Source organism: Pectinophora gossypiella, chromosome 24 (genome assembly GCF_024362695.1).
Source record: "Pectinophora gossypiella chromosome 24, ilPecGoss1.1, whole genome shotgun sequence".
In the NCBI taxonomy this organism is placed as follows: Eukaryota; Metazoa; Arthropoda; class Insecta; order Lepidoptera; family Gelechiidae; genus Pectinophora; species Pectinophora gossypiella.
Genome location: NC_065427.1, coordinates 6,314,325 through 6,341,460, shown reverse-complemented (window position 1 = coordinate 6,341,460; position 27,136 = coordinate 6,314,325). Strand labels below are relative to the sequence as shown.

Sequence of the window (27,136 nt, the reverse complement as noted above, 5' to 3'; positions counted from 1 at the left end):
TTGTTGACTAGGGACTTGTGGACGATAAACCCGACACCACCCATGGACAGTTGTTCGCCCTCCCGGAAGTACAGCAAGTTACCGGAGCCCAGAGTTATCGTGTCCTCGCCCTTTCTTCGGACTTCAGACAACCCGATGACATCCCAGTGTAACCTGCTGATAGATTCTTCCAACTCGGTAAGCTTCTCGTCGGTCCTCAGTGTGCACGTGTTGTATGTTGCCAGGTACAGTCGTCGTTGGTGGTAGCCGAATCCAGCCCGGAGATTCTTCGCACCCCCTGCCCCGCCGTTACCGTAGCCGCTACCGTAGCCACGGACAACGGGGCTGCCGGGGACTGGGGGCCGTTTTTTATGTGTTGAGGTCATATTGGGGGGGGTTTGGACCATAAGCCCACCGCGCTGGTCCAGTGCGTGTTGGTGGGTCGCCAGAGCCTCTTTCGTTGAATAGCAGGATGTACCGCGTGCAGGCGAGGTTGGCTTGGGCTCCGAAAGGTGTCGTTTGGAGCCCCTTACATCCCATACTTACATCAGTAAATAGTAACCGGGACCAACGGCTTAACGTGCCTTCCGAAGCACGGGTCATCTTACTTTCGGACAATCAGGTGATCAGCCTGCAATGTCCTAACCACAAAGTGATTTTTGTGATATTTCCCCACCGGGATTCGAACCCGGAGCCTCCGGATCGTGAGCCCAACGCTCAACTACTGGACCACGCAGGCCCTTATTGATTATCATAGAATCATAAAATGTGGTCTTCTCACTATGAGGTCGCAGATTGGAATCCCACCAATCTAAACCAATGATTTAGGAGTTTGATTTCGAATTCATATTTGAGTCATAAATTATTATTATATAATTGTTGAGAGCCATGGTAGCCCAGTTGGTAGAACGCTTGCCTCTCACTTTGAGGTCGCAGGTTCGAATCTCGCCAACCTAATTCATATTTGAATCATAAATAATTATGACGTGCTCAGTGGTGCACGAAAACATCGCGAGGAAACCCACGTGCCCAAAAAATGTGTTTCAGTGGTATGTAACCTAACCTGTATAGGGCTGGTTGCCCCGGAAAGGTAGTTGCTTCCGTGAAAAATCGGACCTGTCAACCCCTTACACGCTTATTTCCCGATGGACAAGGCACACAAGTCACCACGGAGTTCCACTTAAGATCCTGACACACCACTATCGCTTCTACCCCATACATAATTGCCATGTTATGGAACCCTTTCTTAACCAAATACTTTATTGTTTACACCCCTAGCAGCAAATTCACTGCATACCCAAAACAACGTAATAAAAAGAACTATTCATGTTATTTATGATTTCATATCGCGATATTCTCGTAACATATTCGGCGAGTCCATACTTTGAGTTTATGAGTCCACATTCTCCCTACGAATGGTTCTGTAGAAAAAAAAAGCTAGTAGCAATATGCTCTCCGTAATTGGAAATATAGTTCATAGTTATGTGAACTTTATTCAACATGTTTGTTGGAATTGTGGATTGTTGGCTTGGACTTATATTCCCTTAAATGTAGCCTGATTGATTTGACAGCTGTTAGAGATCATTATGTTTTTTGATATGTCTGTTTAGCGGGTATCCCTTAATTGGCATAATCTGATCTTCTTAATAACACATAACTTGACTTATGCGCGGTAGTCAATTTTACGGTATAAATTGGTATTGTGGCATGTTATAATTATATTTCAATATATTTCATTAAAAAACGACTAAATCTTTTATTTTGATAGTATTTTTTTAAGTTAATTTACATGCCGGAGCCTGTAACAATTTGAAAGAGATTTAACGATTTGAAAAGTTTAAGAAAGCAATGCAGATAATATAAAAAAGAAAAACAATTAAGCACGAATAAATATATCCTTCGTTTCTTGTATTGTAACGTTTTACTACTGCAATCAATCAAGCCGAATCGGACTTAAAACGCCATCAATTATCATAACAATTCCCAGATGAAATCGATAAAGTATTCGCGAGTCTTTTACCAGTTATTTTCCAAGTGCGCAAATCTTCCCGACCGTGTCTAACGAGGTGATTTATTGTTTCAGATGATGTAGCCAGCGACGGAGCAACGAAACACCGATAAACTTCGCAAATTGAATTCCGGCGACATCCCAACACTAAAACAGCCGCGTCGCGCGTGCGTGTCGTGTTCGAATTTTAAAATGCGCGAGCGTTATTGGTTAATGTGTTCCACGCGTGTGTGACTAGTGATGTGCGGTGTCGATTTCCCTTATCGATAGTATGTGAGGTGTTGTTAGTGGTAGTCGATAGTCGTCATGGCGACTATGGATTTGACGAACGAGGTGGTTCGGTTGCGAGCCGAACTAGAGAAGGTGTCGAATGAACGCGACATGCTTCTCTGCGAGGTCAACAACCTCCGGCGGGAGCTGGAGATGAGCGAGTTGAAACATCTTCAAGATGACAGGTGAGTCACCTAATATGTCAAAGGAGAATGGGCGAATCTGGTCCAAGAACCTCCACTGATGAGACTTATATGTAATGAAAGCTTATGCTTTCTCTATGAATCTGGCAAAGTTCTATCAGATTCTGTCCCGGGGTTCTTTTTTTACGGCCATGTTTGTCCTGGCTAAAAATGTGATAAATACAGTGGGAGCTAAAATCGGCTCAAGATTTGTTGCTGGATAACTAAGTCTACATAAATAATTATGTATCATATTGTATATAATTTTAAAGAGGATCTTTTTCAGAATCCGATACATAAAAAAAACAAAATTGTCTTTATATAAGCGAATTATAGTCAATTTGCATCTGCAGCGCCATTGTTTCTCGGTAGCTAAGTTCAAGTTTCATGCCTTTTACCCCTTCCAAAAGTATCTTACCGATTTTTTTTATATTGCTTCCGGAATTTGATCTGAGTGATAATAACAAGAAAAATAAATAGACACCTCTCCGACAGAGACCGCCTAAGCTATTGCCTATTGCAAGAAATCGTCATCATTAGCAAGTCATTACGGTATTGCATATTATAAGCTTATCAGCAACTTGGAACTTGGTCCAAGAACCTCCACTGGTGAGACTTGCATGTAATGATAGCTTATACTTGTCCTATGATTCTGGCAAAGTTCTATCAAACTCTGTCCTAGGGTTTTTTTACGGCCATGTTTGTCCTGAGTGTACAGTAGTGGACTGCAAAATCACCTCAGGATTTGTTGTCGAAAAACTATTTAACTAAGTCTATATACATAATTATATATCATAATGTATATCAATTTTAAAGGGGAAGGTTATCAGAATCAGAAACACAAATAAAAAAAAGCATTAAGTATGTAAACGACTTTTAGCCAACTCACGTCCGTAGCACCATTTTTCTCAGCAGCTACGTACGAGTTTCGCGAGTTCCAACCTTTCCAAAGAAGCCCAATCATTTTTTCCTTCTTCTGATATTGCATTCTTAACCTGACAAGTGACAACAACAAGAAATAAAATAGATACCATTCCGATAGAGGCCGCGTAAGCTATGGACCTATTGCAAGATAACGTACTCAAAGGCTAGTCATTATAATCCAACAGACGTAACATGATTAGAATGCGGCGGGACGGAAATGTAGTACATCGCCTTATGCGAAAGAGACGAAATATGTGTCTCTTTAACACTAACAGTATACAGCTTAGTACGAGAGAAACAAGAAATAAGTCATTCTAATCAAGATGCAATACAATGACTCTATTGTATACAAAAGAAACACATTTATTAAACAAGTTCAGGCAATAACTGGTGCAAAAGGCGGCTTTATTGCCAAGGTAGCAATTACTACCAGGCAACCTTACGTTTACGATACGTTTGTTGTACCATTCGGCATTGTTTATAAGACAAGATATAAGCCTGGATTAATAAAACAATATTGTGGTGAAAGAAAACATACTACATTTGCGTCCTCCCGCATTCTAATCATGTTACGTCTGTTGGATTATAATGACTAGCCTTTGAGTACGTTATCTTGCAATAGGTCCATAGCTAACGCGGCCTCTATCGGAATGGTATCTATTTTATTTCTTGTTGTTGTCACTTGTCAGGTTATGAATGCAATATCAGAAGAAGGAAAAAATGATTGGGCTTCTTTGGAAAGGTTGGAAGGCGCGAAACTCGTATGTAGCTGCTGAGAAAAATGGTGCTACGGACGTGAGTTGGCTAAAAGTCGTTTACATACTTAATGCTTTTTTTTATTTGTGTTTCTGATTCTGATAACCTTCCCCTTTAAAATTGATATACATTATGACTCTATAAAATTGATATATATAGACTTAGTTAAATAGTTTTTCGACAACAAATCCTGAGGTGATTTTGCAGTCCACTACTGTACACTCAGGACAAACATGGCCGTAAAAAAACCCTAGGACAGAGTTTGATAGAACTTTGCCAGAATCATAGGACAAGTATAAGCTATCATTACATGCAAGTCTCACCAGTGGAGGTTCTTGGACCAAGTTCCAAGTTGCTGATAAGCTTATATGCAATACCATAATGACTTGCTAATGATGACGATTTCTTGCAATAGGCAATAGCTTAGGCGGTCTCTATCGGAGAGGTGTTTATTTATTTTTCTTGTTATTATCACTCAGATCAAATTCCGGAAGCAATATAAAAAAAATCGGTAAGATACTTTTGGAAGGGGTAAAAGGCATGAAACTTGAACTTAGCTACCGAGAAACAATGGCGCTGCAGATATAAATTGACTATAATTCGCTTACAAAAAGATTTTCTTTTGTTTTTTTTTTATGTTTCGGATTCTGGAAAAGATTCTCTTTAAAATGATATACAATATGATACATAATTATTTATGTAGACTTAGTTACCCAGCAACAAATCTTGAGTCGACTTTAGCTCCCACTGTATTTTATCACATTTTTAGCCAGGACAAACATGGCCGTAAAAAAAGAACCCCGGGACAGAATCTTATAGAACTTTGCCAGAATCATAGGGAAAGCATAAGCTTTCATTACATATAAGTCTCATCAGTGGAGGTTCTTGGACCAAGTTTCATACAAAAGTGCCCATTGTCATTTATATCAAGTTTTATATTTATACATAACTAAGTTATAAGAACATATTGCTGAAAATACTTTTTATTTGTTTATAATGTTTCGTATTAATTTATAACTGTATGAACTGAGTTGCCCATTAAGGCCATTACGCCATGGTATTAACTACTTGGCCGGATATATGGGAAGCGCGCGATCGTCGACCATACCGGCGGGGTCTGTATCGGGGTCCTGAAGTGTTTGTTGTCGCGAACTGATTGGCCGCCTCTATAGTTAGAGTAGTCGGGTCGTTAGGATCCTATCGTACGTCCTTCTGGCGCCGATAGTTTTCCGTCCCGTTCCTAAGTGGGATGTATCGGAACCCCAGCATGCGAAACCACACAATTCTTCAAAAAATAATTTATTTTTCCACCATCGCTATACTATATAACATTCTAGGTACACCCAACATTATACAGCACATCACACAAGTGTGCACATACATAACACTGGTTTCCGTACAAACAACGCGTGCCTTCGTCTTGGTCCTTTGAAAGGCTCGACAGTTCGTCGGGACCTCTCATACTTATGGTTGCGCGTGTGGTTCTTGTTGGGAGATAAAGCGATTTCTGAAAAAAAAAAAACATTTTTTAGAAAAATATTTTATGCCAGGACGGCAGTTTCTTTCAATGTTATTTGCGTCTGGCTGTGCATAGGTTGCGCGTGTGTATCTTGTTGGGAGATAAAACGATTTGTGAAAAAAAATGCCAGAGCAGCAGTTTCTTTCAATATTATTTGCGTCTGGCTATGCATAGTGTATGTACGAAACTAGCGGCTAAGATGGCCATAATGACATTGTAGGGGTGTGGCACACACCCCTACATACATCATCATCAGCCCATTAACGTCCCCACTGCTGGGGCACGGGCCTTCCCTATGGATGGATGGGGAGATCGGGCCTTAAACCATCACGCGGGCCCAGTGCGGATTGATAATTATTGACGACTGCTAATGCAGCCGGGACCAACGGCTTAACGTGCCTTCCGAACCTGCCTGCCTCAGAATTATAACCAAATGTAGTCGTTCTGTCTAATACTACCGTTTGACTTGTGAGTTAATGCTACACTAGTACAGTGAACGGCAATACTTTCTTCATATCAAAGCAATTATGTTCGTGAAATCGTCTCGCGTCCTCCTATGCCTTCCGCCATTCGCCCACCCATCCCTATTACTGGCATTGTTCACTAGGAGTTTCCGTCGTCACGTCAGCGGCTCCTGAATAGGCCCTTTTAACGTTCGCCACAAAGCCAGAATGTAGGCTTTGATATGGAGAAAGTATTGCCTAATCTACACTGTACAGTCATGACAAATATAATGTACCCACTTTAGGACTCTGTCGCACTAACATATTTGACATTTAGTGTTAATGTGACAAAGTGTATCATATTAATGCTCGTGACCGTACTAGTGTAGCATTAACTCGCAAGTCGAACGGTAGTTAACGAATACTGAGGGGATGATTCAGACCATGATTCTGAGTTGATATCAAGTGGAATTTCCTGTCGGAAAATTCATGGAAATTTTAGTGTATTTTTTAAATATTTCCAGTTCCATATTTTTTCGACGGAAATTTTTTTTTTCTTTTTTTTTATTTATATATTAACCTAGAATAATGCGGCATTTCTCGGGAATGTGGGTTACCTCACAGTGTTTTCCTTCACCGCTGATCACGTGATACTCATGTTTTGTTGTGTTTATGTTATATTTATATACGCATATACCTCACGACCACCTATGGTAGTTTATGTAGGTGATAATTGTTTTACATTAATATGTTAATAAGTTACAAATAATATGTAAGTAAAACTGTTATTGTTATCAAAATAACGGAATTTTAAATGTGTTTTATGCGGGCGACTGTGTTGTTTTGCGGAAGGGAAAGTTTTATTTTACTAACATAAATTATGTTTATTACGCTACCAACCCGCAGAAGAAAATAGCTGGGGCTTTTTATTAATTACTGCTGTTTTTAAGGTCCCTACCTTTTTATTAGTTCTTATTCCTGTAGACACCATCTAATTTTATTTTAAGTTATACCTGTCGTTTTCTTATACGCGAAAAGGAATGGGACGGGTGATTGACAGTTATTAATTTTAAAATGAATGAGTGAGTCGGGAGGTGAAGGTTTTGGCGGGAAGAAGAGAGGAATGGCGATTACTTCACCGACAAGAGAGAGAGAGAGAGAGAGAGTGTGAATAACCCGGGTGAATCAAATAGGATTATCGCTGATTTGCAACCTGTTTGACGTGTGCTATCGAAAATTGACGTGGGTTCCATAATTTTATGCCTGTCGATTATTCGTCCCTTCCCTTTTCGGCGGATAAGAAACCGACAGGTATACCTTAAAAATAAATAAATGACGGAATTGGTACCATAAAACAGCGTCTTCTTCTATCGTGTGGGTTGTGAGGTGGATTACCAACCCCATCAACCCTGGTGTCAGGGTTACTATTCAGCCGCCAAAGGCATGACATGGCTCGTGTAACGACTACTAACTTACATAAAACGTAGTAACGTAGTAACCGAGACCAACAGCTTAACGTGCCTTCTGAAGCACGGGTCATCTTTCTTTCGGACAATCAGGTGATCAGCCTGTAATGTCCTATAACCAAACTAGGGATCACAAAGTGATTTTCGTGATGTGTCCCCACCGGGATTTGAACCCGGGACCTCCGGATAGTGAGCCCAACGCTCAAACTACTGGAGCACGGAGACTTTTGGCCATAAAAAACAGCAACAATTTCTCTTTCATATCTATGTAATGGCGCTCACTATGCAAATCTCAGCTGCCGTCGAGTGTGACATGGAAATATGTAATGACTCTTAGAAAGTTTTGTTTTTTAAAGCATAATTGTCCATGCAAATAGTTTAACCGTAAAAATTAAACGGTTAGAATGATTACTATTTCGCCACTATATCCCCTACTCTGTAAAACGAAGCATTATTAGTGATGTTTAGTGGGAAAGAGAGGCCCATACCTCATCTCTTTTGCGCTAGGTACATCTCTGTATCAGAATCAGATCGGTAACTTTGCTCGTGTAATACCCATCTATTTTAAGTTGACATAATAATACATGCCTATGCCCGTAATCCCTAATAGGATAGGCAGAGTTACAAGTAATCAAAAGACGACTTGCAACCATTTTTGTGGTGACAGGTGATCCCCCTGTCGGTTCTTCCGACAGGATCGATAAGATACGCAGCTAAACGTGTTGTGTTTTAGTTCTAATACTTACTTAATAAGTATATATTAAAGAGAAATACTTACTTAATAAGTGTAGGTATGTTGAGGAGCTCGGTGGCGCAGCGGTAAACGCGCTCGGTCTGCGATTGTTGCAGTTAAGCAAATTTCGCAAAAGCCGGTCATAGGATGGGTGACCACAAAAAAAGTTTTCATCTCGAGCTCCTCCGTGCTTCGGAAGGCACGTTAAGCCGTTGGTCCCGGCTGCATTAGCAGTCGTTAATAACCATCAATCCGCACTGGGCCCGCGTGATGGTTTAAGGCCCGATCTCCCTATCCATCCATAGGCAAGGCCCGTCCCCAGCAGTGGGGACGTTAATGGGCTGATGATGAAGTATATATTAACTGCGCAAGTAACTCTGTCGGTCCGTTACCATTTGACACTTAGACCGTTAAACTGATTTTGATGAGATAGTAGTATGAGACCAAGGTAAGAACATAGGTTAGTTTTTATCCCGAAAATCAACCCCAAGGGGGTTAAAGGGAATGAAAAATCGTCGGCTCCTACCATGATATAAGAAAACCAAGTATGCCCAAAAGTGACAGCTAAGATTTTTAAGGTTAGCCCCGCGATGAGTTGCGATTTCGTAAAAAAAATACCCAGGACCAATGTTTTTATATTTATTTTGAAGGAAATTTTGAACTTTTAGTAACATATTTACTTACAGTTTTAATGATTTTTATAAGTAGTATGTGACAAGTAATAATCAATACATAAGTCAGTAATTCACTTAATTTTCAATAATAAAATATACGTCCTTGGAACGTTGGAAATACCAATTTAATGGTAACATTTACGTCATAAATAGGCTAGACATGGCGGCTTGTCATAGGATTGCGCATACCTGGTTTTCTTATACCATGGCACCTACTACCTTAAAGTTTTCAGGTCCGATATTGTGCCTAGAAATAGGGCCTTACTAGGTTAATAAGGAAATGGTTTATTAAATCATATATATTTGGAGCATTGCACTCTATGGAAGTGAAACGTGAACTATGACACAGAGAGACAGAGAGAGGTTGGAAGCGTTTGAGATGTGGTGTTGGCGAAGGATGGAGGGTATAAGCTGGACTGAAATGGTGTCAAATGAAAAAGTGCTGGAAAGAGTTGAAGACTATAGAGAACCGGAGAGGAAATATGATTGGCCACCTGATACTACACGATTCATTTATAACAAACATTATAGAAGGAAAAATTGAAGGGAAGAGAGGAAGGGGTAGACCTAGGATAACATTTATGCAACAATTAAAAGAGAAGGTGCAGGTCGTGTCGTATCGGCAGGTGAAGGTTTTGGCGGGAAGAAGAGAGGAATAGCGATTACTCCACCGACAAGAGCGCAGCTCTTAAATAGAGAGAGAGAGGTTAAAGCTCCTTATACTCATTACCATTTACCTACCTACTCAAATTAAGACACAGCAAATCGAATTATCATATTAACTAATAAACCTTTAATAATATTACATTGACGCCCCCATAAACACATAAATCACTTCCTATGTAGGTTGGGTACAGTGATGGATTATAGGAACACGCGAACGGACCTCACATTTTCAGGGCCCCACTTAACCTATTTACTTCTTAAGATATTATGATTTTCAGAACAAACTAAACGACCTCATAATAGCTCCAGTATCCCGGTCCACTAACCCCCAACCCAATAGCCCAGTTCCCTTTGTTCCCATAATCTGCAATAGTCCTACACGAACCGGGGATTGTCTTTGGGTGCACTCCCATAGTGCATACAGGGATAATCGCCGGTTGGTGTCACACCACATTTAGATTAAACTGTCTTAAGGGGCCTCTACGTGTTGGCTTCGGCCCCACGCACGCCTTCCAAAAGTCCGGGCCTCCATAGGCCCGAGATATGAAAAAGACATACAGTAATAATAGTATAGTATCGAGGAGCTCGGTGGCGCAGCGGTAAACGCGCTCGGTCTGCGATTGTTGAAGTTAATCAATTCATAAATTCGAAAATAATTCCAAAAGTAAAATGATTTTTTGGTCTATTATACCATTTTATAATTTATCTTTGACCTAGTCAAATAGCCTATTTCAAGATCTTTTGGTAAAAAATATATAGTATGAACCGACTTCAAAACTTACAAAACTTAAAAATAACTAAACATTGAATACAAGTGAGATGGATTACCGACCTCATCAACCCTGGTGGCAGGGTTACTATTGAGCCGCCAAAGGCCCCTGACATGACTCATATAACGACTACATACTTACATAAGTAAATAGTAACCTGACCAACGCCTTACGTGCCTTCCGAAGCACGAATCGTCTTACTTTCGGACAATCAGGTGCTCAGCCTGATTATGATGATATGTCCCCACCGGGATTCGAATCGAGGACCTCCGGATCGCGAGCCCAACGCTCAAATACTGGAAAAGTGGACCACGGAGGCCTGAAGTCCTCAAGAAGACTGTTCCGGCTCTGGCTATACAAGTATAAACGGCGAACAACCTTGCCTAAAGGTTATACTTTCAGTTTCATCGGGCCAAAACTGGTCCAATCGGAAGCCAGATTCGTAGATAGTAAAAGTGGTCCGATAAGCAACGGTGATATCGTTAACTTGATACTTGATTACATCAAGCGAACTAAACTAGATCGATAATGGTTATCAGACAATTAGTCAATTAGGGAAATTAGGTAATAGAATGTGTAATGCCCTTGATGTCTAATGTTTTAAAAATGACATAGTATCACGCCTGTATCTCTGAAGGGGTAGACAGAGGTGTATCGTACCTATATACGCCCATCGCCAACCATGTTTCAGTCCCATTTAATAGGGAGTGAGCCTATCGCTCACCACCACATAATAGGCTAGTTTCTAACTAGTCAAATCAGTTACTTTTTATTAAACGTCAAAACACGAAATTACTATGGAATTTGTATGAAAAAGCACACTGTGACGTCATAGAAAAACGTGATAAAATGACGGACTTATTATGTTTTTCTTGATTAAAATTCTCAAATAAGTTAAATATAAAAAAGATAATGTTTTTCCTTAGTTTTAGATCTGTCTTTATTTAATAATCAGAATTTCATAATTTATCTTGAACCTAGTACACGACCCAATTATCTATGAACCAAACAATAATTCAAACTTGGGCCGGGATTTGAACCTTGACACTACGATATAGGTAGGTCACGCGGTGGATGGGTTGATCCTCTGGGTTCTTTGCCTAGTTGCAAATGATTATGACAATTGACAGTCACAAAAATATGTGATCGACATGTCTTAAATTTTATACCGGGTGAGAGCCCCCGGCGCTCCCCATTTGTCCGGCCAAGTAGTTAATGCCATCTGTGGCAAATCTACAATAAGCCACGTCAAAAAATCTTCAAATAAAAACTACACACAAAGTCAACACTTTTCCTTTCATTCATTCATAAGCGAAACTATTAAGCGAATTACACCTACTGCTGCCTAATCGTCCTCAAAACATTATAAATGTTACAACAGACACGCCAGACATTTCACAATTAACTGGTCAGTTTTAATGGCGGCACAGGTGAAGAAACCCTCTCCTCATAAGGTCACTGACCTTCACCTGTCTTGCAACAATAACCTCTACGAGTTGTGTATAGATTCAAAAGAGCCATCATAGTCCAGTCGGAAGAACGCTTAACTCTCACTTTGAGATCGCCAGTTCGAATCCCAACACGGGTCTAATGATTTTCGAAATTGTTTTCGAATCCATGTTTGAATCATCAATGATTATCACTTGAGAGAACGGCCTCCGTGGTCCAGTGGTTGCGTGTTGGGCTCACGATCCGGAGGTCCCGGGTTCGAATCCCGGTCGGGACATATCACAACAATCACTTTGTCATCCCTAGTTTGGTTAGGACATTACAGCTGATCACCTGATTGTCCAAAAAGTAAGATGATCCGTGCTTCGGAAGGCACGTTAAGCCGTTGGTCCCGGCTATTAGCCGTAATCAGGTGATTCAAGCCTGAAAAGTCCTTACCAAACAAAGGACAGTCTCACAAAGTGATTTCGACAATGTACCCATCGGGAATTGAACCCGGACCTCCAGATCGTGAGCCTAACGCTATAACCGTTAGACCACTGAGGCAGGATCGTAGTATCTAAGTGAAAATCCGTAGTCTCTGCCTACCCCAACGGGATATAGGCGTGATCCTATGTGTGTGTGGGTATGACCATTGATGTGAAATGTCAAAACGACGTTAACTTATGCAAATTGGGTAGTACAAACAAATCCAGTAGTTTGGTCCTTTATTACTGATAGTGAAGTGCTAAAATGTCGCCCGCGCGGGTAAAAATCAGGCGTGGGCGTTGTGGTCACGTCGGAGTCACTACTGTTGTGGACTTGCCTGTGTTCAGATAAATAAAATCCAATATACATTGTTTTAAGTTTACACGGTTATTATCACAATTAAAACACATAATAACGGGTTCTTACCGCGTTTAGAATAGGGATATGAGACTCCCCTGCTCTGATTGGGAGTCTCATATCCCTATTTTAAACGCGGTAAGAACCCGTTATTATGTGTTTTAATTATAAAATCCAATAGTCGATACATGCGTTTATTGAGAGAGGTTACACGTCACTGAATCATTATAACAAATAGGAACGTTTATAAGTAGATCTATCATAACACGATACATTATGTAGTGCCATATTCGGCACATGGGCAGTTGGGTGTTTGAAGGTGGAAGGCCTGCCCAGATCCTGAACTATACTTGTCATTAACAACATCTCCCAGGTTTATGTTTCATAAGGATTATCAGAATAGTAAATCACATTTTACAGCGGGTATTTCTAGAAGGTCGTACATTGACCAAATTGGATATGTCCTTAGAAAAGTTTCAGTCAGTACGATCTACTCTGAACCGACGTGCGTGTGTGAAACGATTGATGAATGTGGAGGGAGCAAGAGAAGTGTGTGAGGATCGAAGCAAATGGAATTAATTTTTTTTTCGCCTTATGCCATTCGTATACCTAGTTAAGAGTCTTTTGGAATTATTTCTTTTTATTTTGGTGCGATAAAATATATTTGTATTTTTGTATTTTGTAAACCCTTGAGGGTTCTTAATCGTGGAAATAACTCAAAGAAACTTGGGTATATGGTGGGACTTTACCATACACAATTGTCCAATTTTAACAAGGACGTCACGTGACCCTTCACAGAACCACGTTTATGTAAACAACGGACCCACTAGACGCAATGGAGATCTCAATAGCATTGGAGATTTGATACTCCTAAGGGTATACCGGAGCCAATAGCCAAACAAGCGTTCAATCGATCTTCAACTAGGTAATACCAACAGCTGTTTGCGTTGGAAGCTATCTGAGGGGATTGTTCTCCTATTCTTGTTTGAAGCAATGGACTTATCTTCTTAGTTGATACCCATCAAACTAACAGAAAAGTAAACTCATGTGTTCCTTTACCACATTCAATGCTGTTGACTTCATGCAACAACATGGCATCACATAATGCATAAACTTGAATCCTACTTGTAATTCCTGTGAAGTGAAAACAGTGACGGAATTATTTGGTTATTTTATCTAGGAATGAGAATAAAAGACTGACTTAAAATATCCCGTCATTTAAATAAATTGCTAATGAACAAGGTTATTACGAGTATAAACAAAAAATACATATTCTGCTTTATGCAGTTACTATCGTCTGTTGATTAGTGTTTCTCGATAATCGACTGTATATCGATTAGTAATCGATTATTTTCTAAGCCTCTCAAAATCTAAATATATATATGCCTAATAATAGTAAGGATTATTCTAAATTGTTAGATATAATCGATTATAACGGTACAATCGATTGTAAAATAATTGCAAAAACATCGATGATTCGATAATCGATTGTTCGGCAACACTACTGTTGATCATCGTTTCACTAATGGGTTTACTCTAGCGGCGATCGGTTCTATTGCAAATATGACCAGTTGATATTACTACTTTGACTCTAAACCTTTGAGCTATGTCAATGGCTTTAACTCTGCTGGCGGGCCACTTCATTTCTTATTCATGATTTCAAAGTAACACCAGCTGTAGGAATGGTCCCAGAGAGATAGTTATGTAATTTGAAAAGTTTCACATTGCTATCCAAGAAACTATTCTAAACAAGCATCGGTTGCATCTAGGAAGCTAGTGAACAATTTAAAGGTAATTGTGTATATTGTATCTTGACTTACCATAAGCATAGAATGAGGAATTACTACGTATATAACGGCAATCTCTGCGCTCCCCACCTGTGGCTGAGCTAGGTTTACCTCACCCCCCATCGGTCTTACTTTAGTCTTCAATCTTATCGCGACAAACATCACACAAACAGATGCGTAAAACTGTGTACCTAGTGTCTGTAAAACGAGGTTTTTTGTATGAAGTGTCCGCGGTGTGCCATAAGTTCCAAAACTATTAAATAATCTGTGCTTAACGTGAGATAATAGTTAAACGCAAACATCTTACACACAAAAAAGTTAGAAATAAATATTTAAATGAAGCAGAAGCACAATTTCACCACATACTTATAAAACACCTTATCAAGACATAGAACATAAAAGCTAAGTAGGAGAAGACATAATTATGATTACTGAAGCACCACTCACGACTAAGCAGGTGTAAAGAGAAAGATGAGCGAAATTTCTAATAACCACATAGATATACAAACACATACACTTATGCAAACTAAGAAATACATTTCACGTGCTACTGAATACGTTTGTTAAGAGGAAGTCGGAGGGGATTAAATAAATTTAACGGGTTTTGACTACGATTGTTATCTGTTGTTTTCAAGCTTTAAGGCTGTGACGTTAATATGTCATAATAGAGTAACTAGGTATTCTAAAAGAGATAATATAACATAACAGCATCATGCTGGTATCTCCGAAATGGTAGGCACAGTTGTACTTTTTTTTTAAGTGTCTTATTGTAGATTTGCCGCATACGGCGTTCAATACTTGGCGAAACGAATGGGGAGCGCTGCTCTAACCCGGAAGAGGTGTACAGTACATAGACCCATTACTCGCCAGCTATGTTTAAATTCTAGGTAATGGGCTTGCTGCCTATACAATACAATACAAATACACTTTATTGCGCCAAAATAAAAAGAAATAATTACAGAAAAAACTCTTAACTAAGTACATGACAAATGGCGGCCTTATCGCTTAAAGCGATTTCTTCCAGACAACCATAAGGTGAGGAAAAATGTAAAAAAAAATTGAAAGATTACCATATGCCTATTGCCATTACTCGGGCACAAGTCCTGGAAACCACGTGATATCTACTATCTATGATCCAAGCGATGCTGCTTCTACGCTGGACTGGGATCCCTAAACATAAAACAAGTTCAGCAGATTGTCTTCCCGGGCATGTCGTAAAATCCGACAGAGGGATTGGCTCCTTTCGAACATGATGAACAATTGTTTTGGGCGATGGGCTGATCCCTTGCCACCATTAAGTTTCTTCATATCTATTTTAGGACTGCGTATGAAGAGTGGCTGCATGTTGTCTTTGATTACTTGTGACTGCCACCGGCTGTATTCTGCGTCAGTTGTGTGTGTATGTTAATCAAATATCACAAAGAGGATTTTGCTTATCCCGAATATACATACATACACATATATAAACTCACGCCCGTAATCCCAAATGGGGTGGGCAGAGCCACAAGTAATCAAAGACAACTTGCAGCCACTGTTGATACGAAGTCCTAAGATGGATATGATGAACCTAATATTTATCAATGTTTATCAATGTTTGTTGTTCAATGTTTATCCCGAATATAATATAACCTTTGTCATTTTCACGTTTCTCTGTACTGTTTTTGTTTTTAAATTAAGCCTTTCAGATTTCCTAGCCTGGGGCTGACAAGATCACGGGACTCGTTATAAACGAATATATTTTTTAGCTTATTTCTGAAGCTTTGCGGTTCTCAGCTTTGAAGCATCTTGCTTTATTTAAGTTGCCTATTTTTACATTGTTTTAAGTTTATGCGGTTATTATCATAATTAAAACACATAATAACGGGTTCTTACCGCGTTTAAATGGAGATATGAGACTCCCGATATTTCGACACTGTTGCAAGTGCCATGATCACGGGATGACTGATGAGATTGGAGTGGAGTAGGTAGATCCATAATTTTCTACGGGCAGCTTTTTACAACACCTACTACTGGATTCCACATGCTCGATAATTTGAACCCGTCTTCCCTGTTGAAAAAAAAAATGTCAACAGGGAAAACGGGTATATCTGCCCGTAGAAAATTATGGATCTACCTACTCCACTCCAATCTCATCAGTCATCCCGTGATCATGGCACTTGCAACAGTGTCGAAATATCGGGAGTCTCATATCTCCATTTAAACGCGGTAAGAACCCGTTATTATCTGCTTGCCTATTTTTGTTAGTTTTCAATTTGACGACGAAATCTGTATTTATTATTTGTGTCCTTGATTTGGACTTTTACTTACCATGACACGAGTTCACGAAAACGTATGATGTTACCTCTTCCACCTTCAAAGATTTTGGAAAGAAAATGATAATTATCTTTTTATTTTAATTCAACATGTCGGGAGTTTTCAGAATTTTTAGCCTCATGACGCATTTCTTCCAAGTTATCGAATACCTTTCCCTTAAGACTGGAAGCATCATTACTATGCTGCGTTCGCGCGCCCTCAATAGGTGTACTCGCTTGAGCAAATAAATTTTGAATAATATACAAAAATAACAGACGCACGGGCCCTGTAATTGGGCTGCCTTGTTCCTCGTGTCGGATCTGTTAGCACGTGCTGAACTTTCGAGTGGGATCTTACTACGGGATTGCGAATGAAGATTGCACATACATTTTGGTACACAATTTGAATTTGAATAAACTCTCGCTTACTTCTCACCGGAGTAAGCAAAGCAGAGACTATAGAATTCCATTTGCTTAGATCCTGACATACTTCGAAGAACGAACGAAGATTGTCTTCGAAGAAATCTCTGTTGAGTGGAAGTAAGGAAAGACGATTTTGAATGTATACTCACAATCATGATGAAATATTATGGGTTGACTATCTATAATCTTGGACGGAAGGCAAGAGGGAAACCACTGCCCTATTTTTTACAGACTTCAAAAAAGGAGGAGGTTCTCAATTCGACAACAACCCTACTACAATATCGAATTACTATGTACACACAATATTGTTAAATACCTATATCAAAGCAATTACAAAACAATGTCAAACAAAAAATCACAAAACAATCAGTATTTGAAAAATATATGAATCGGTACCTCGTTGTAGCATTTACTTGGCACCGAGTTCAAAATTATAAAATTAATTAACTAATTGAAAATACGTACTTATTACTTTATTTATGTAAATTTATTTATTGCTTTTTAGTTTTGCGTTTGAAGTCGGTTTTTTTTTGTTATCCCTAAAAAGTAGCATGGAGAATGCTACACCGACAAGAGCGTGGCTCTTAATTTAGTGTGACGCTATAATCTACATAGTTCGTAATATCCAAGAACTAATTGCCAAAATTGGCTGCAAGTTGTTTTCTATTTATTTGTGATTCTCTTTTCCCCAAGAGTGAGTACACGCAAAAGAGTTATGTTTGCTTGGGTTCCTATTTTTTGTACTTATAAATCACCAAATATTTTTTCCGCTATTTCATACGAACTTGAACTGTAGTAGGAGTTCTAAATGCATGAAATTGAAACATTCTGCTTTATTCCTTTGATCAAATTGAGCAGCTAAGTTCCAAGCACGATTTGTGATTCTCGTGAACTTACTCCGAACTATATCTGCATTTCATTTTGTAGTTGAATGTTGTTTGCGATGCAGTTTCTCTGAAACCAGAAATGCTTTGCTTTGATGAAGCGAATGAAAGTTTAATTGCTTTTACCTTGTTACTGCTGTAAGAGGCCCTTGGAATGAACGCGGATAAACTTTATAAAAGGAATATTTTTATATTTCCTATAAACTTGAAATAAAGACTTGGTCAGCACAAAAAGATAATATGGAAAGTAAGAAAAAACAAGTTCAGTATGATTTTAAAATAAAAACCGGGCTTTTGAATGATATAGTAAACAGGGGCACGGTTCCACTAAAGATGGATACACAGCCAGATGATTTATCGCTAATCCTACAATTAGTGCTTTCGATAACTGGTATAAATGAAAATCTTATTTAACGTTTTTCAGTTGCTTTAGAAACTCTTTCCTCCGGGTTTCCCATTTACAGGCGGAAATTCAAAGAATACACGGAACAACATAAAAAAATGAAAATTGGCCGCAATAAGCCCGCCTATTGTGTTTATTTTTATTCGTATGTATATGTCCTGTGTATGTTTTGTTCAATAAAGAATTATTGATTGATTGAACACACCGTTCATAACATGAAGATTTGACAGGTTCGGTTTTTTACTGTGTGAGCTTCCAACCCACGTATATTCTATCGTACCTCATATTTTATATAAATACTTACAAAATAGTTACAAAAGAAAAGAAGCTAAACTCTCGTCATCCAAAGAGGTTATGGAACTTGCAATGGATCGACAATTCTGGAAAGAGCTTCACTGACCTTAAAATTTTGATAAATCTACTAAAATGTCACACTAGCGGCCGCCTGGGACTTTGTCTGCATTGTTTCTATATAAATCATGGTCTACGTATTATTCTAATGTACAATATAATAGAACTCTCACAAGTTCTATCAGAATCTATTCAGTGGTTTTTGCGTAAAAGACGAACAAACATACATACATACATAGAAATATTGCGTCTCTCCATTCTATCCAACAGCCTCCGTGGTCTAGTGGTTAGAACGTTAGGCTCACGATCTGGAGGTACAGGTTCGATTCCCGATGGGGACATTGTCGAAATCACTTTGTGAGACTGTCCTATGTTTGGTAAGGACTTTACAGGCTTGAATCACCTGATTGTCTGAAAAAATAAGTTGATTCCGTGCTTTGGAGGGCACGTTAAGCCGTGGGTCCCGGCTATTATCCGTAAAAATACCTCCACCAACCCGCAGTGGAGCAGCGTGGTAGAGTATGCTCCATACCCCCTCCAGTTGATTGAGGGGAGGCCTGTGCCCAGCAGTGGGACGTATATAAGCTTACTCTAAGGTAGAGGAAATAAGTGGCAGCTCTATTTACCCCCGGGAAGAAATCTGAGCAGGAATTTTGTATGGTAATGGCCAATGTATATGTAGACCCTCGAAGTTTCAGGTCCTCAGGAATGTGCCAAAGGACCGTGAGATGTCACTTAGGGGTTTGTTTCTTTCCTGATAGTTTATCGAGAGTTTATGGAACTTCGTTGGAACTTGTTTTGTTTTACGAAGCTTCCATGTTTTTGTGTTTTTGTTTCGCTAAACAATTTTCGCAGTCGATAGCGATGTTAATGGTGTTGTTTTTTTTTTACATTCTGCAATAAAATATAAGCAGCACATTGCAGCAGCAACAGCGTCCTGAGGGCGGGACCCGACAGTGGGGATTGTCCACTGATCGGCTGTTTGATCAGTAAAACTTTATCGATATTTAAGATAATTTACTAACATAGTACTTAAGTTACTAACCAAATGGTTCTAGTTGTTCGATAATAAAATATTTTTATTGTTATTATTTTTTATTTATATGGATTCTTTTTCTGTGTTTTTATTATTATGCTGTACAATACTGTGTATAATTACCTGTTGTAAAACGACATTAAGCTATGGGAAAGTCATATTAAATTTATACTTAATTATTTTTGAATATATTTTAATGACTTATCAAGGTACGTTCTTCATAAACAATATAATATGGAGCTTACAGCTTTAACGTGATAATTATCCATTTTCTTATTACTCTGGTACATAATTATTCCAAAATACACATATATATTTATTTATTATTTATTTATTACATATTCACACACATTATCATAACAGGCCAGGCCCAATTCGATAATGCTTAATACAATCCAATTACAACTAAACATAAATCAATAGATCCCATTTATATTTAAAAAAAAGAAATCCTACTTTTTTATTTAATCTTAACAATAAATTAAGGCCATAAATCATTAATTTATTCATAAATAATAAAAAAACAGAATGTAAATCCACCACAGGCTTCGTCAGTACCAACATTCATATTAAAAAAAAATTAAAAAAAAAATTAAAAAAAAAATAAGGGAAAGCATATTCAATTCATACATAATAAAATCCGCACAAGCTTCGTCAAAATACAAAAACAAAACCACAATTGATAACAAAAATAATAATCAAATACATCATTTTTTTTATCAAGTGAGCACATAATTATATTTTTTTTATTTATTTATTTTATTTTATATTAATGATAATGATTGTAAAAATACTTCATGTGGATTGTTTAATGAAATTTAGTCGCTTTTCCGATTACACAGCGATTTATAAATATTTCTGGGAAAATGCTCCTAAAGGTTTAATTATATAATCCTATTTTTTAATACATCATTAATAATTCCCATAAATAAAAACAAAAAAAATATATATTGTATAAACCCCCCCCCCACGACGGATATTCCTCGGTTATATATTATGGTAAAATTATTATCGCTACATTAAAGTATATCTTCGAGAAACAGACACGTCAGGAAAAAACTGTAAACATCCATATTCATTGTTTAGGTACTTAAGTATATCTATTACCGATATCTCGAGATATCAACTCTTTTTTAGAAAGTATTTTTAAGTGTATCATAATATTTCGTTACATAATAATTGGGTTAAGTCGGGGGTTTTGAGTTATTTTATTCTTTTTCGATGAGATTTTTACCGTCATGGATATTTTTCAAAATTTTTAATTTGGCTTAATTTTATACATAATGATACAATTGAATCACATTGCTAATCCTTGCAGGTTTGTCTCAGTGCAATATTCCGCTATTGTTACAGTTTGTATTTCGGAATTATACTACTAATTAATTACACTATTGAATAAATAAAGTAAATAAGTCAAACGCTGGTATATCTATGTTAGTATACACATTTAAATAACATGAAAAAAAATACACTTAACCCTAAAATGCCAACGCAGGAAATATCGTTGAAGAAAGCCTATTGTTTTGAAACTTACCTACTTATATATCGAAATGACAACGTCGCTTATAGTTAAGTGTCTACTTTGACAGTTTCACAATCAAATTGAACGTTATCACTTAGGTACGCCCACAAAACTATGTCCCACGTGTTATCCACCCACATTGACACAACTGACCCTGTGTTTAGTGGGCGGTCGGGCTCATCACAATAAAGGAAATCATTCGTGAAAATTACTCCTACACTTCGACCTAATAGACCGGTTAATCGACCAACAACTGTGAAGAATTGTGACGTCGACAAACGTTTTGTCGTCTTTGTAGACACTGCCGGATAAAGTTGTACGAATAAGCGAGTAAAAAAAAAGTAAAAAAGTGTGTTTTAAAAAATCGCTCGTGAAATATTTTGTGTCATGTGTTAATGATCCGATCTCGGTGGTTATCGCTATCGACCCGGAGTCAATTAAATCTTTCAAGTATTATCCTCTGAGACGACGCCCTGAGCTACGCGCCCAACAAGGCACCCTCAGGCTTTTCGTCTTAAATTTAGTGCCGGGTGAGAGAGTCCTCAGCGCTCCCCATTTATCCGGACAGCTAGTTAATGCCGTTTGCGGCAAATCGACTATAAGTTACGTCAAAAATAAAATAGTTGTTCGATGACGTTTTTTAAAATGATCATGTGTATTATAGATAATATAAATGTGAAAACAAACGTTGAAAAAAATCACAAAAATCTTTACCGTGTCCCAAGTTAAAAAGTTCTGTGTACGACTCAGTGATTCAATAGTGTATTGTTTGGAAATTGTGTGCATTCTGAGTGATTCTAACAATGTGATTACAGTGTCGAAAAAAAATACCACTGAAATGGATCGCGATTCATTAGATATTACTAAGTGTTTCTAAAAATTATGAATTTAGTTTCGAATACATTTTCAATAGGTATTTTAAATCGTATCAACATTCGAAAGGTCACAGTAAAATTAACGACAAAATTCAACGAAACAACAAGTAGCAAATGAGCAGTGAATGCGTCATAATAATTCATATTGTACAGTAAAACGAGTGAGGGTTGGTGTCACAAAAGGATCATGTAAAATTATGTCACGATCACGAGGTTTATTCACTATTAAACGGGTGTTTTTTATAGTCTGTGCAGCGTAGTTACCATAATATTGACGGGTGAAAATTTTAATCGCACTTCATACAAAACACCTCGTTTTACACAGACACGACACATTGACGTTATCGTACACGCGCATCTGTGTGTGTGACGCCTGACGCCCATGTAATTCATGTAAGACCAAGCGGGGGTGAGGTTAACCTAGCTCAGCTGCTGGTGGGGAGCGGAGAGTTACTGTTCTATACTTAGTATTATTCCATATTGTATGCTGTAGTCTTACATGATCAAGAGCTACCCTATTCTTTTACTGACATCCAACAAATAAATAAACCATCAATAAAAACAAAGAAAATAAAAAAACTAAATAGAATAAAAATGTTATTGAAGTGACATTATTTCATTAGTTGACCTACAGTACTGTAAATAGAAATACTTTTTGTACAGTCAGTCTCCATTTTGGACATAAAAATATTGAAATCTTAGTGAAAATGCGTACTTTGTCAATGCGTCTCGCTAAGTCCAGATTCCCTTACATCTGTACTGAAGATGGATGCGAATGTTCTTTTAAAAGGTAAGAGTAGAATGTTTATTATTTTAACTTTAATTAAGAGGTGCCTCAGTATTCGTTACGATGTCACTAACACCCTGTATGTATATTTATATTTATTTTTTATTTACGGTTTTTTTTATTATTATTATAATTAAAAATTAATTGTTATTTTTACCAGCCCGTGTTCCAATGCATAAACTACTTACACCCTAAGGTTGCTTGGCAGAAATTGCTATTTAGCAATAAGACCGCCTATTGTGTCGGTATAACAATCTCCTTACTACTTTTTTTAGGCCTTCCGCCCCCAGTATATATCTGACGTGAGTAGGATGGCGCCCAGAGTGGTCTATTTCAAAGCCATACTAGAACTCCTGTCCTCCGCTTCTGAATAGTACTGACAGTTGTTGCCCTCCGTCAGTTTCCAGGTTACAGTCTCTGCGAATTGCCCCTTCCGTCCTGCAGTAGATAGATACTTTAGAAAAAATACTTTATTAGCACAATGTACACAAAATATGTAAGGACAAAGAAACCGGAAGTCTCATGCAGCAATTAGATCCTTTCTTCTGTATTCCTTTATCCTTTTTTAAAACTTTTTGCGTCATACACGTTTCTCTGTTTTATCTTTTATTTTCCTTGTCTATCTAATAATTCCTACCACTCTAATGGTCACGGAGCAATTCCTATTTATATCCTGAAAAGTTCATCTGAAATTGGCATCAAGCAGATGAATTCCAAGTAGATATTGCAGTAGATGCAGCAGTAATTACGTGACGTGATTCTTGAAAGATTCTACTTTGTAGCATTCTTGGTATAACTTCTTATTACTTGTTCTGAGAATTACTATCCAACATAGATAGGTATTAAGAAGACTTTGTAAACGGATTGAGAGTTTCTTTTTTTTATAGCTTTAGAACATACATTGTTTCGTCCAAGCATTAAACTTGTAGACTGTAGTGATCCGGCCATGTATTTAATGCCATTTGTGGCAAAAAATAAAGAAGTTTGTCATACAAAGAGCTGGTTATTTAACATTAGGGTAAGGGTTCTGTATGTTTAAAAAGATAACCTTAAAAAGCAAAAGGAAGCATAAGATAATTACATAAGCCTCGATACATATATATTTACATGAGTTTACAAGTCTATTGTCTGTTTACGAGAACGACACGACATTTATGCAATAGGAAATAGTTCGCTTATATCATATTCTGAACGGTCAGTTTACTATATATTTATTATATAGTATAAAACAAAGTCGCTTTTTCTCTCCCTATATCCCTATGTACGCTTAAATCTTTAAAACTACGCAACGGAATTTGATGCGGTTTTTTTAATAGATAGAGTGATTAAAGAGGAAGGTTTATATGTATTATAACATCCATTAAATAGTGGAGAAATATTGTTATTTTCGCTAGTATATTATAAAATGTTTATGTCATATTAAAATTCTTTGGAGAATCGGACAGTAATAAATGGCTACGTTTCCGCGTATTAGCGTAAGAAGTAAAGTATTGTATTATTATGTGGATTGACAGATACAATTATACTTTATTGCACCAAAATAAAAAGAAATAAATGCAAAAGTCTCTTAACTAGGTAGGATTGACATAATGTGGAAATCGATTCCTAGCGCTGGACGTATTAAGCAGTCATAGGCGCAACAGGATGTTTACCGCGCTCCACCGTTGAGGAGATAGCAACACCTTCACCCGTTCTTCGTTCAACAATATTTGTCCAACTAAAACCTCATTCGAGAGTCGATATTGTAGTTTTCCGATAAGTACCTAAATAATGAACTCGAATTATTTATCGTCACCATATAGGTACTGAAACCCTCGTAAGCTCCATTTTCAAAAGTCACATTCTGGTGTGATTTTCTTTAACAAAACCTGTTTTTTTTTTACCTGAATTGAAAGTAGCGTGTCTATTGTCAGCGGGCTTAGTGGTTTTTCCCCCAAGGTTGCCTTTGATTTTACAAAAAGGCTTACTTAGTTTTCACCATAATTCGACGATATAGTCTCATTAATTCAAGGACCCATGTTACTTCTAACAGACACAAATTTGCAATGCAACGGGAAGCTTCGAAACGGGACTGCGCACAGTTATATAAAACTGCGCAAGCGCCTCAAATGTTCGCTGACCACAGGGCAATATCGGGCAGTAACGTACGGTAACGTAACACGATTACCCAGTTAAAAGCTGTTACCGTGGTAACTGCTACTTTGTTAACGCATAGTTGTGGCGTTTAAGATGATCGGTAGTAGCTAGCTTCGTTGAGGTTTTTAACTCATTGGTTACTTAGTTATTATTATCTTAAGTGCAGTTTTTACTAACACATAACGGCCTCCGTGGTTCAGTGGTTGAGCGTTAGGCTCACGGTCCGGGGGTCCCGGGTTCGAATCCCGGTGAGGAAATATCACAAAAATTGCTTTGTGATTCCTAGTTTGATTAGGACATTACAGGCTGATCACCTGATTGTTCGAAAGTAAGATGATTCGTGCTTCGGGAGGCACGTTTACTACTTACTGATGTAAGTAATTTTGAAGGTTGTTTTTTAATCTGCCGCGGTTTTAGTACAGATAAAACGAAAACGAACGAAACAGTATTTGAGCAAAAAACCGTTTGGTTCATTAAAAAAAAAAGTAATTAAAATGATAAAAACGAGTCGCATATTGCATATCGTAATTAAACTTCCTGTGCTACCTAATTAAAATTCTGAATGCACCTCTGTGTGAGTGTTGTATTTTGAGTTGAAGTATGAACCCGATACCGACCCCGCCGGCGTGGTTGCCGATTTCCCTCATTCTGCGCTTATTATATTATCCAATTATAATCCTCTCAGACGAGCCAAGGTTCGCGCCCACTGGACACCCTCAGCGCTTCCCATTTGTTCGACCAAGTAGTGAATGCCATATGCGGCAAATCTGCAATAATTCATCAGAATAAGAATAAAATAAATTTATGGCCAGTAACAGTTTACATTTTTCTATAAGAACTAGTTAATTATGAATATTACGAATAAGGGCAAAAGGAAATGTCTTCCTCTTCCTGGGATATTGTGCAGAAGCCTATAACTACTGCAGCTTCTCAACCTGTATAGCCGAGGAAGAGTATGTGCAAGAAAAACCTCGGCAGTCGGCCATTTAAAAATACAATTTCAGTAATTTGGTTGCCTAATATTGGTTCCCAGGAGGTTATTCCCAAGCATTCCTGTCTTCTAAGTAGTCACTAATCTTGTATCCTTTTCTCAACAAGAACACAATCTCTCTTGTCGGTACTTACGACATTCCCGGGTTTTTAACTCACTTTCCGGCCCCGTGTAGAAGCAATTTGTCTAGCGGAGAACTTAAACTGCAAAACGGCTGTATTTACATTTGCATGCAAGTACTCACTGAATGCTGCTGTTTTCTAATAGACACAATCTAATTTTATTTTAAGTTACACCTGTCATTTTCTTATCCGCCGAAAAGGAAAGGGACGGGTTATCGACAGGCGTAACATTTAAAAACACAAGTAAATTTTAAGCAGAAATTTAAACTATATGTTGTTTTACTTTGGCGAATATCTCGACCAAATTAGGTTGACATCACACGTCAAACTGGTTGCATAATAGCGGGATGCCTATGTAATTATGTGATTGTGTGTTGACTTTAGAGCCCAGTTTTTTGTTTCACTGTCTTTTGATTCCCCAACCGGCTGCAGCTGGAAACCAGCGTCATAGTCTAGCTACTGCTAGGTCGTGACATTTGCTGAGCTGAAACCGTTTCGGCATTAAGTATAATAATTATTAAGTAATTTAATTTAACATTAAAAACCTCAAAAATAACAGTATATCTCCACTATTTAATGATGTTTTTATACATATAAACCTTCCTCTTGAATCACTCTATCTAGTAAAAGAAACCGCATCAAAATCCGTTGCGTAGTTTTAAAGATTTAAGCGTACATAGGGATATAGGGTCAGAAAAAGCGACTTTGTTTTATACTATGTAGTGACGAACGGTTCAAATAAAACTATGTCGATAAGTTGCCTAACAATTAACAGTACCACCTGCCAGTATCTGACCACATGACTTGGCACCGGTTGTAATGTAATAACGGAGTTGAGCGGCGCCGGCGCACGGCGCGGCCTTG

At 38.0% G+C, this 27,136-nt stretch overlaps 1 protein-coding gene across 3 annotated transcripts in view; it reads left to right on the top strand.

The window, feature by feature from the left end:
• LOC126377829 (IQ motif and SEC7 domain-containing protein 1) overlaps positions 1–27,136 on the top strand; it is a 296,986-nt gene that overhangs the window by 176,663 nt on the left and 93,187 nt on the right. For all 3 annotated transcript variants that reach the window (XM_050025768.1, XM_050025762.1, XM_050025761.1), the window contains exon 3: positions 2,063–2,442. In XM_050025768.1, coding sequence (XP_049881725.1) covers positions 2,294–2,442 — 149 coding nt within the window. In that variant the 5' untranslated portion in view covers positions 2,063–2,293. The remainder of the gene's footprint in view (positions 1–2,062; positions 2,443–27,136) is intronic.